General features: G+C 44.6%; 1 protein-coding gene across 1 annotated transcript; it reads right to left on the minus strand.

Annotated features, from left to right (window-relative positions):
- Positions 1-246: 246 nt before the first annotated feature.
- On the minus strand, positions 247-10,830 carry TMEM130 (transmembrane protein 130). The gene is made up of 8 exons (XM_054391330.1): positions 10,752-10,830; positions 7,919-8,209; positions 6,368-6,536; positions 5,186-5,355; positions 4,457-4,541; positions 2,251-2,453; positions 1,161-1,273; positions 247-423 (listed from the first exon to the last, which is right to left on the minus strand). Exons 1-8 carry the CDS (start codon positions 10,828-10,830, stop codon positions 247-249), a joined length of 1,287 nt encoding a protein of 428 aa, XP_054247305.1.
- Between the last annotated feature and the right edge of the window lie 1,634 nt (positions 10,831-12,464).

Consider the following 12,464-nt stretch of genomic DNA (forward strand, 5'->3'; position numbering starts at 1 on the left):
ATAAAATGCTGCATTTACAGCTGTAAGTGGATCCACCCATATAAATTTAAAAATACAAAGTTACTTTTACTGTGTTTTACTGTTGCTATTTTTCAGTTCAGAGAATGCTCAAGTGCTAGACTTTTAAAGTGGTTAACCTCATTGCATTGCAACCCCAAACTGTTCATGCAGCACTGGGCTTTTACCTCATCATAAGTGAGAAAGTTAAACTTGGCAGTTAGTGAAACCAAAGTGCAGTTGTGCTCTTCACACTGTGTATGTTTTGAGTGGCTTGTAAAAAGAATATAGAAGTTCATGACTCTCCCTGGCAGCTTCTTGAGATGAGTGAAGAAAACACGATCTGCAACATATCTCGCCACAGCCTGGCCCCAAATGAGAAGACAGTTCTTTGTCAGACAGTGGAGAAAAGTCAAAGTCAGCTACCTGCAAAAGAAACATCAGAGAGATAATTTTTAATTTGGGATCCTACTAGCTCAAGTGAGTCCAGCCAAGATATTTTGGGCCAGGAATAGCACTTGGTCCTCGACCAGTGTCAGTCAGTTACCAACTTGAAACAGACTTTTGATTTATACTTGCTGCATACATGGTTCATAGGCAGTCTCTCTAGAGCTATATTATTCATATTGTAGCATGATGTAAAATGTATTAGGTATTTTCCAAAGGGCCCCAAAAGCTGCTTTGATTTCAGAGGTCATGCTTATCACAAATATAGTAAGTCAGAGTAGCAGGTGAAAGCTACACTAGAGATGGATGGGAGCTGGAGAGATAAAGGTCACATACAAGGGTCAGTGCAGCTTTAGGTAACATGCCCACCTTTTGTTACTACCCTGTAACCTCTCTCACTATCTATGCCCCTGCTTTCTTTCATGTAAACAGTCTGAAATATGAAGAGATGATACCTTGATGCAAGCACCTGCTTGGGGATATTAACAAACTGCCCACCATAGCCCTGGCAACTGGAGTTATAGTTCTCTGCAACAAGGCAGAAGTATGCCTGTTGCTTACAGTACTTGGCTACAGAGTTCAGATTTTTCCATGGAACAAATCAGACATACCAGGGAAAAGCACCCTCCCCTTCTGTTTGTCTGGGAATTAAAGAAAGGACATGGCTGAAAAGTATCTAATTGCTATTACAGGTCAAAGTAAGAGTAACTGAATACCTCCACAAGATCTTTTTGTTGTGTGTTACTTCGAAAGGTTGCGTACAGCACCAGTCCTAGCATCCCTGAAACCAGAGTGATACAGAGCAAGACAAAGAAAGTTGGGTGGATTCCTAGAAAAGAGCACAAGGCCATATTCCTGGAGTGATACAATACACTGAGAAGAGATAACAGTAAAAAGGAAATGATGTTTTAAGAGAAGTTTCAGTACATTTTTCAGCCCAGATTACTTCAAGTCTTTCTGAAGTCTCAGAAGTGGGGATGCAGGATTGTGAGGTCTTTCCCTTTTATAACCCTCTTTTCCCTTGACCAGCCTAAAAACCTCTACCTCGTTACCTATGTTAGCCCTAACTCCCCAGGGTGTTTGTACCTCTGTGGTCCTCCAAGAAGACAGGAAGGAACCTCAACTTTAGAGCAGCTAGAAGCCTCCAGCAAAGAGTATTTGCACACTTAGCACTGAATGAACACCAGTGCCTTCTGGAGTGAGCTGCCCTGTCTGTATACAAATGCTGGCCCACTGTGAAATGGTGTAACCACTCTGTATGACAGCCTGCCTGTCCTCTGGTCAACTCCTCTTCACTTGGCCACCTATCTCAGATGATTCTGGCATATGTGAGCATGCCTGAGAGAGCCAGCAGGGATTGATGACTGGAGGCAGAAACCAGTAATGAAATGGAGGCCTAGACAGATCTACCCTTAAAAAAATCTTATCTAATCAAAAAGAAGAACCGAGACTGCTTAATTAAGGGAGTATTACAGACATATATGTTTTCCTAGCTATCCTCTCTAACTACAAGAGCCAAAGGATTTAAACTGAAAAATATGTAATTTAAGTAATTCAGCCTTCCCAGGAAACTCATTAGCTTCAAGATGCTCTTGAGACTTAAGGGTTCATCAGGATTCAAGAAGATCAGAGCAATTACAGCAGGCACATTATAGGTTCTCCTTTCTCTTCCTCTTTCCTATGCTTTTAGGAATTTACACCATTTTCCAGAAACCTCATCTGCACCCTGGTACATCCATCACTGCCCCTGATGTGTTTGAGAATGTCAGTTCCCTGACAGGTGGGAATCTTCATGTTGCTCCTCACCTGTTGGCCGCACTTTTATTTCATGGTAGGTCTGCAACATCATCACACCCTTCTCCACTCGGACGCTGAGGCAGTACTGTCCAGCATCACTGAAGGTATGGCTGAGATTGTAGCAGGAGCCGTTAATCACCACCAGATGGCATTTCTCACCTTCAAGTGGAATGCACTCAGACTTTATGAGCCAGCATAAGGCCAGTGGTGGGCTGCAGGGACAAAAAAAAAAAAAAAAAAAAAAAGGCAAAATCAAAAATTAGGTGAAAACGTTGCAAGACATTTAGCAAAGAGCTGAGGAATCACATGGGTATGATAGCATAATAATTCTGAAAAGAATAAAGTTAATTTAAATAAAAATAGAGGAGTTAACTGCACTAGTATTTGCTATAAAGCATGCTAGATGAAGAAGTTCTTTGTGATGCTTCTGTAAAAGCAAGCCTTTCAGCTGAGAGCTAAATACCTGTGTGGGTCATTGGCAGGTCATTGTGTATAGAAAACCCTGAAGTCCTTCACCAATAAAGGTAAAAGGAATATATTTTTTTAACTTTCACTTCCAATAGAATATAGGTTGGTTGTTCTTCTCACTGTGCTACTGAAGCATACACAAAGACTTTTCTGATTAAAATAAACCCCACAACCAAAAGGGAAAAGAATGTAAGATGAGCTCTGTACAACACACTAATAGCTGGAAAAGGTAATTAAATTGCAAGGATCACAATACTCCCTTACAAGAATAAAAAGGTTTTCATTTGCTATCAGGCAATCTAGGTGCAATCCACTTCTCACCACATCTAGTTGATGCCTTTTATTTACATTGATTCTGACAACAGAGCTTTTCTTCACCCCATCTTATTGGCATTTTGTTCCTTATCTCTTTAGGGCATTCTCTGCTAAAGACAGCAGCATGTTTGTATGCTTACCTAATTTTTCTAGCTTTGTTTTTGATAATCCACCTCTCAAGCCTTTGTCATTGCTTCTTTATCATAAGCTCCTATTGCATCAGTCCTGTGGCCAGGAGATTAGGTCTGGCAAATATTGTCCATCCTGACACCAAGCCTGCTTTTAGGGATGTCAGGTTTGCTTGTAATGGTTTTTTGGCTGTTCATATTGTACATCATCTCCAGTTGCCACTCCTGCTAATGTGCCATTCACTTTCAGAATGCAAGCTGTCTATGAGGACTATTTATGACTTTGAAAAATGATTCTGCACTGAGTGCTGCTCCCTCCATCCCACAGCCTTGCCAACAGACCTGTTTTTTAAAATTATTTTTTAAATCCAGCATTAGCCTTAACAGCCCCTAGTAACAAACCATGAAATTGTTCCACTTCTGGGGAATAAATAACTTCTATGGTTATGGGATTTTTATGTTGATGGAGCTTTCTGAGATTTTCAATGGTATTTAGAATGCCTCTGCCATGCAAAAATGCTCTGATGCATCTAAATACTACAGCTTTTGAGAGCTTGTGCTAGGACTAAGGTGCTCATGACTCTCCTATGTGCCCATAAGGAAAAAGTTCTTCACTTTGAGTGTGGCAGAGCACTGAAACAGGCTGCCCATGGAGGCTGTGGAGTCTTTGCCTCTGGAGGCATTCAACACTCACCTGGATGTGTTCCTGTGTGACTTACTCTAAGTGACCCTGCTCTAGCAGGGGAGTTGTACTAGATCATCACCCTAGGTCCCTTCCAAGTCCTATCATTCTATGACTCTGTGATAATCTTCACTGCATGGAGCCTCTCTGTCTTATTTGAGGTAATCTTAACTTTGCCAAAATGATTCATCAAATGCATTACTCTCATGTGCCAATCAAGGATCACTGCTATGCAACAAGACTCTGAGTACAGTTTAATTTAATGGTGGGGAAACTGATCAAGGCAAAAAATTCAAAGGGAAGTTTAAAACATACTTCCCCCCGCTATCTTTCTTTGGTTAGTTCTCTTATAATATTCTTTTTACAAAGATAGAAAGATAACATTTGTTTTATACAGGAAGATTCTACTTTTCTGTATTTCTCTTTCAGATTCTTAGAGTGCATGGTATTTCAACTCAGGAAAAGGCAATATTCAACAGTATTTTGTTCAAAGGAAATGTTTTTTTTTTGTTGTTTTAAGAAACCGTTCTGTGGGGTGAAATTGACTCTTTTAAGGAAAGAGTGAGGAAAAACACTTAAAAAGACAATGCCTTTGGAGAAAGAAGTTCTGTTTGCCACTTACGTGCCATTGATATGAAGAGATAAACTCAAATTTTCCATTACGTGAGTCTCTCTGGAGCCCACTACATCAATACTTTTAACAGCATCTGAGAGGAAGAAAAAAAAGTGTCTCACACTCCACATGTAATCTTGGAACTCACTGTTTTTCCAGTACAGATTTGTTTTCATAGACTTCACAGATTTTAGCTCCATCAGGCACACAAATAATAACAGCTGTCTTGAACCCAAAAAGAAAACCTTCCAGTAGAGTTCTAAGTTTTCTGGATTTTTTTTTTGTGATTTCTTCCTAATATATAATCAACTACTTTATTAATCCTTTACAATTTTACTTGTGTTTATTAACTCCTGATGTTGATTGATTCAAACAGACTTTCGAAATGCTTATTGTAACTAATTCATTTTTAGGGCTTGCTAGCATAAATTAAACAAATCCTCCCTAAGTCACAGCAAACATTGAATTGTAAGTTTCATGTGTATATGAGACTTTTACAAAAGACAGTAAGACTTTGGTAAATGGAAAAGAAACTGAAGACCTTACATATTTCCCTCCATTCTTTGCTTCACCAGCACAGCACAGAGTAATTTTGCAATGGAAACGCTTCACTGAATAATGTTGACCAGCCCTTGCATGTAAAACAATGCTGAAGTTGTATTGTCACACCAAAGGTAGACTGTATCTGTATGCATATAGCCAGTTTTGTTTTCAGTATGCAGATTGTTTTATAATTACCTAACAGCTCCAGAGCAGTGGTAAAATCACCAGTTTTCTGCACCGTTTCTCTTTCGTGTACAATGCTCCCAACTTGCTCCCATTCAGCTATGACTTTCAGATGCACTGTGCCATTCTCCAGGGTAGAGTAGTTATAGTAGACAAAGGGTTCCTTGGTAATCTGATAAACTCTGTGTGCAACACAAAGATTTAGAATCAAAACTGCCTTTTATCAAGTGCTTGCATATTTCTATTTTAAAAAGGGATAAGCTCTAATATAATTTCTTTATAGACAATGCTATGGTCAGCTGTGATTCTGATCTTACTTTGTCTGTATCAGTGAGGATTAATGTTTTTGGTATTATCAATAGAATAAAAATCAGTGTTAAGACCCAGTGTCTATTTATGGGCTTTCAATCAAAGAAACCAAAGGTAATGGTAAAAGAATTCACAAAATGGAGTAAGACTAGTCAGTAAATAATGGAAACCGCCTTTATAGCAGGCAGAATATAAGCAAACTGAAGCACAAAAATGGGAGAAAAACTAATTAAATAATTAGTGTTCAAACACTAAAGCTTACATTTCTCTTTGTGTACACTTATTTGACATATATTCATCCTCAGAAAAGGAAAATAACTGAATGTCTGTTTTGCTCTCTGCTGCAGAGTGGCTTTATCCACGTTCCCATGGTTTTACTTCTGACGTTTCTGAGCTATGTTAGGTTTTCCCCCATCCCCCTCTGTTTTGTTATTAGGCAAGCTTTAGGTGTATGCTGATGTACACCTCCATATTATTTGAGAGACCTATCCATGTTCAAAAGCTCCTCAGCAGGCTGTGGTGTATTTATGAGCTGCTGGTCATGGTGACCAGCTACTCATAGACCTGGAACAGAAGCTGTAGCTACTTACTGCTCAATCACACAACAACGTACTGCTTCTATTCTCCTTTCTATTTTAATTCAGTTCAGCTCATTGCACGCACAGTAACACACCTAAGCATATTTGAACAAAATATTTTTGTGAGTATGCAGTGAGTCCTGTGCCCAAGTTTTCATAATTCACCTGGCTGAGATGCTATGGATGTACCAACTCATGAAGATGTGCACTTTGTTCTACAGATGTAATCAGGACTTCTCTCTAGATGAGCCTCTCAGTCCAAACCATCTTGAATTCTCATTAAAGCAAACAAAGCAACCACACCTACCCATCTCCAAAGTCCCAGTTGTAGACAAATGATGCTGACTTGAAGTAATTACTTGGATCATGAAGAGAGAAGGACACCCGAGTCACAGAGCCCGTGCTGGAACTAGAACCATGCGTGATAATTCTGCTGTCTTCTATCTGGGCAACGGTAAGATTCCCTGTGATAAATTCTGCAGAATAAGAAGATAGGAAAAGGATGACAGCATATATCACTTTTAAAGCATACTCCATCTGAGTATTAAAATATTACTTAAAATGCACTGCTTAAATCTGTGTGCCAGGGTGTGTTTTATAGCCACTACTCAGTGTTGTTACATGTGTTAGCAAGGCAGGGAGATTAAATTGCTTATTTAGGGTTATAGAATGGGTCATGATAAAGCTTCTAATAAAGCTAAGAGAAATAATCCCGAACGTACCAATTTTTACTATTGATTTGGAAAGAAGTGGGATTGACACCAGGTATCTAGAGCAAAAAATTCAGATTCCAAATAGTCTACATACCCTTCATGATTTGGGTTGTGTTTTTTGTTTGGTTTGTGCATTTTTTTTATGTTGCTGATTTTTGGGGTTTATTTTTAGCTACTTCCACAGAAATGACAATTTGCCTACTGTGAATAACAGATGTGCTACAGATTGTGAATACAGAAATGGTGACATTTTGATTTTGATGTCTGCAAGAGATCCTATGCTCCAGTTTCTTCTTCAGGTCTGGCAACAGCTGCTCTTGAAAAAAATCTCTCTAACCTATGAAGAAAGAGGTATTATGATGACATACTTACCAGTTTGCTATAAAACTAATAGGATATTAATTACCACTAACAGATTTAGGATTCATTAAACTGGGTTAACTGCACAAATAAGAATCATGATTTCTGCTTTAAAATGGAGCTTGTAATGCAAAACTAAATTACATTGTAGTTTATATGAGTTACTGACAACTACCTATCTATGTATGCCCTATGGTTACCTCCTTTGCATTTGTGCACGTCTTTATCTTTGGCTGGTACCTAGGTCTGTTTTGGAGTGTACAGGTAGTAGAGCACTGGGATGTGGGAGTAAAGGGACATGGTTACTAGTTCCTGACCAAAGAAACTGTAGGAAGCTGTCAAGTAATATTCCACGTCAGTCAGAAATTAGGTTAACCACACTGCACCAATGGGAAAGCCAGTAGATTGTCCCAGCTGCTGGTCATCCTAACTTTAAGACTAGAAATGCTGGGAAGCAGTTCAGGTTTTAGGAGTCTGGACATCACTGAACAACGCTGATGTGTGAACCGCAGCTCCTGAAGCATACCAGCTAAGTTTCCCTAAGTGACAGAGGCAGGAAAAGATCAGCAGAATCACAGTTACTGCCTGGATGTAGGTAGCTACAGCATGGCCTGGGTAGTACAAATGCCATCCAAACCCACTTTTAATCAAAGGGCTACATAAATCAAACTGTTAGCAGAAGCCATATTCACACCTGGCTTTTATTTTCCTGAAACTAGCAAAGCAGTAAGCATCCTCATATGTACTGAATTCCTGAAGTTGTAGAAGTTGTGAAGCCATTTTACCTGTAATCTGAAGCATGGTGACATTTCTAGCAACCGGCCGACATAACCAACAGTTTCTATGAGTGACCCAGACAGATACAGGATAAATCCCAGGAAATTCACTGGTCACATTAATTACAGAGTTTAAACGCTGCTCAGATTTCTCTATCAGAATCAGAGGAGCATAAATCCAGTTGAAGTGAAACAAATTTGATGTGTCGCTGTCATTCTTCATACTTAGACTGGCGTGAATGGTAGCTTGAGCTCCTGATGTGATGGGGCTATTGTTGGTTATTTCCAGATCATAGTCCGCTGTGAAAATCAGAAGGCAAGCAAAGCACAAACGTTGTTATACCGCATTTTTATTTTGTCTGTGTATTCACACCTTTTACCTAGTCAGCTGTATGTAGGTGACTCACAATGACACTCGTACTAGCAAAGACTTTATCACTTTTTTTTTGTAAAGACCTGGAACAGAAGCTGTAGCATGTGTATATGAGTTCTAACAAATAGAATTAAACATGTTACACTGAGTCCCAGAAATGTTCCCAGAAAGGAGCTTCAGACTAGAACATCACAGAAACTTTGAAGAGGTTTTATAGGCAGAGCTGGATACTGGCTGTAGGTTCAGTGTCACTAATGATCTAACATGGTCACTAAGACTCAGCTCTAACCTCTGTCCTAAGAAAATGAACTGAAGAACTTTCAAATTTATGTAAGATTTCATCCAATAGATAGTTTTGTCAGCTCTGTTGACCCACAAGTCTTTCCCACCTTCTTCCTAACTGAATAAAAACCCATCAGTACCATCTGTTCCTAGTACCATAAGTACTCTCTGTGATCCACCACTGATTTCCTTTTTTCAGGAAACAACCAAAAATCACAATGTAAATTAAACTTGTACCATGCCCTAGTGGGAAGTTAGTTGCCATGCAGAGAGACCTGGACAAGCTCAAGAAGTGGACACATGTAAAGCTCATAAAGTTTAACAAGACCCAGTGCAAGGTCCTACACCTGGGTCAGAGCAACCCCTGGTACCAACACAGGCTGAGGGGTGAAGGGAATGAGAGCAGCCCTGTGGAGGGCTTGAAGATACTGGTGGATATAAAGACGGAGATGAGCTGGCAATGTGTGCTTGCAGCCCAGAAACCCAAACCTATCCTGAGCTGCATCAAAAGAAGCATGGCCATCAGGTTGAGGGAGGTAATTTTTTTCACAGTGAGAGTGGTGAAACAGAGAGGCTGCCCAGAGAGGTGGTAGATGCTCCATCACTGGAAACATTCAAGGTTAGGTTGGATGGGACTCTGAGCAATCCGATCTACTTAAAAGATGTCCCTGCTCACAGCAAGGGAGTCGGACTAGATGACCTTCAAAGGACCCTTCCACCTCAAACCATTCTGTGATTCTGTGAAACAGCAAGGCATGAGAAGCACAGGAGTTGTAAACAGTGAACCACCTCTTCTGCTGTGGATTGCTCATAGTTATCTCCTCTGCAATGTTTACACAAGCTTGTTCAGCTCTTGCAACTACTGCAACAGGCAGAGCATGAGTGAGATGGGGTTTTATGGATATATGCATTTTTTTCCCATAAAATATCAGTGTACCAAGATAAATGGCCTGCATATGTTAAAAACAAATTAAAAAAATCAACCCCCAAGCCCCCAAACAAAAGAAAAGGTAACAAACACTGAAAGCTGTGACCTGGGATAGAGCTGGAAGCAGGATTGGGTTGTTTGCCTCCCACATGGAGCATGTTCCCTCCCTGCATCAGCAATCTGTTTGACTGTCCTCTCACTGGTGAGCAGTGGGGTGATGCTAGGCAGAGAAGCAGAGCTGTGGGGGTTCTCATACTGATGACTTTTCTTCTCCCTTTCAGGAGCAACCAGATTGCCAACAGGGAGCTGAGACGTTTTGCTTCGAAAATTGCATTTCTCACTCATCCATGACCTGTAATCTGGATGGTGCACTGGGGTCACCTAACCCTCATGCTGCCTTTTCCTGCACCCTTCAACTTAGAATGGGGCAGGAGAACCCAAAGCATCTACTTAATGCCTGTATTTTATTTCACAGATTGCAGCTGCTGAACAAATTTGGATGCACAAGGACTGTGAGAAAGAACTGTAACACTACTGTCTGAACAAGAATTCCTGTTTTACAGCACAAGGAATGGACTTGAGTTCAGATTTTTTACCTCATCAGAGAAACGCTTGTGACTCAGTGAAACCTGGCACAGAGAAGTTTCAGGTCTCTAGAAGATTCAGGCTACCCTGAATCTGTTTCAGCAGAATCTGGGGAGGAAAAGCAGCTACCTCACGCTTATCTAGCACTTCTCCTTGGAAGTTATCACGGTGTTTTACAAACCGGGGCCACACTGAAGCCCAAGAGCTGCAGCCGTAGTTAACCCAAGGTCACTCAGTGAGTCACTGGCGGAGCAAGACATTTTATCCAAAACAGGCATTTCTTCTGCCTTTCCGACCTCTCTTTGCAGAATGCAGCACTGTGAGGCTACCACACCGACGGACAGAGGCTGTCCGTGTGTCCGGTGATCTATGGCTCTGGGTCAGCAGAGGAAGCAGAAGCGCAGCTTTTGGTTTGGGAAGTGCGGCGCAGAAGCCTGGCTCCCCGGGACGCCCCCGCCTCACTGCACGCACCAAGGTCGCAGCGCCTGAGAATAAAGTCTGGGGGAACGAGAGGGTGCCTGGAGCTCCCTCCATCTCCTGTCATGGCTAGCACGCCCGGCGAGCGAACCAACACCCCTCAAGTAAAGCTGCTCACGCCTCAGGTATGCCGTCCTCGCCCGCTCCCCGGGAGCCGCTCCCCGGCGGCGATGACAGCGCAGACTGAAGCCTCTTACCTGCCGCCAGCTCGGCGCGGCGGAGCAGCAGTAGTAGCACGCAGGTTAGCCGCAGCAGCATGCAGGTCAGCCGCAGCATGCTCGGGGCGGCGGGGACCATGGGCGGGCACCGACGGGCTGGGACCGGGACCGCGACCGGGTCTCCCCGCGGTGAGACCGGGCGCTACCCGGAGGCCGCCCGCGGTACTGCGGCACCTCTGTCCGCGCCCCCGGGCCGCTCCCCCGCGGCAGCGCCCAACCAGCCTCTCCCGGGGGAAGTTCCTGCGGGAGTGTGTTGCCAGAGTAACGGGGCTGCTGCGGAACCGCCCGGGATTTATACAAATAATATATAAAAAGTACAAATGCTGCTCATCTGCAGAAAGGTTGGGCACAGCTCTGAGCACTTGGGAGAGTTCGTGCTTTGGTTTGGCGGCTGGCATAGCAAAGATAAAGTGTTTTTCGTGTTCCGGTGCTGTGAGGACACCTCGGTCACGGGCAGTTTGGCTGCAGTGCCCGGCGTCCAGGCTCGACGGTCCCCGTAGGGGGTCTGTAATGCGAAGCGTGCAACGGGACCTTCTGGAGTGCGCTTAAGAGTGGCTCACAAAAGCAGTGCCAGGCATTTAAAGTATTTATTCGAAGCCCTTCCTCGCTCTTGGCTGCTTTTTAAATTGTTTTTAGGACAACAATATTTTTATTATGCTTAGTAGGGGAGAGCAGCCCTCCTGCCACCAGTTTTCCTCCCAGTTTCCCGGCGCCGTGGAGCTGCTTCTGCTGCCTCTCCCACGGGGTGCCAGCCGGTCGCGACTGCAGCGGCGGGGAGGGCTCGGGGCTGCCGAGGGGACCTACACGTCTGTGGGGGTAAATCCTCGCCCGGTGTTAGCGACATTCCACCGGGCGGCTATTGCATCAGCGGAGACCCCGGGGCTGAGGCCAGCCTCGCCTCAGGCAGCGCGGCTTAGAAGCGGCGGCAGCTGGCAGGCACCTTTCCCAGCTGGGACGAAACTGCCCTGGCAGGGCACGGTAATGGTTGGCCGGGGGTTGCGCGTACCCTGGTACGGGGCGGCACCGTAGGCCTGAGCGCCCGCCTCCGCTCGGGCAGATGCACAGGAGGCGGGGCGTGGGAGGAGGCGGCCGGAACTGGGTTCGAGTCCTTCCGTTGCGCCCATGCGCTGCCGCCGGCCTCGGGGAGCAACAAAGGAGGGTTCTGGGGGAACCAAGGCCGGCCGAGCCCAGGGAGCCGTGGAGTGAGAAGCCCTTGGGGTGGCGGCGGCATCGCCTCGGTGAGGCCCGGGTCTGGGCGCTGTGGAGCGGAGTAAAGTGACGGGAGGCGAGGCCTGGAGCGCAGCCTGCGGGGCGGAACCGGCGCTCTGCAGGGAGGAGGAAGGGGCCGGAGTCACATCAGTACAGCGCTCGGAGGCCTCGGGCCTTGGACGGGAGCCGGGCGGGCTTGAGGGGTGGGAAGCGTTGTTGCGGCCGTTCACGGGTTCCCCTGTTCACAGGGCGGGCGCCTTGGCAGGGATGGGGTCGGCGTGATGGCGTTCTGGCAGCGGGGAGCGACCTGGTGGCGACCAGCCCTGCGGCGGGGAAGGTAAGCGGGACCCGGGACTCGGAGGACGACGTCCCAGGCCTGGGGCAGCTGTGGGGAACTGAATGGGCAGCTGCAGCGGACTTTGCAGGGGAGTGACAGGAAGGCGCCGAGGTGAGGAGGTGGCTCGCTTGTCTTTCAGGCTGAGT

This window comes from Indicator indicator, chromosome 22 (genome assembly GCF_027791375.1).
Source record: "Indicator indicator isolate 239-I01 chromosome 22, UM_Iind_1.1, whole genome shotgun sequence".
NCBI lineage: Eukaryota > Metazoa > Chordata > Aves > Piciformes > Indicatoridae > Indicator > Indicator indicator.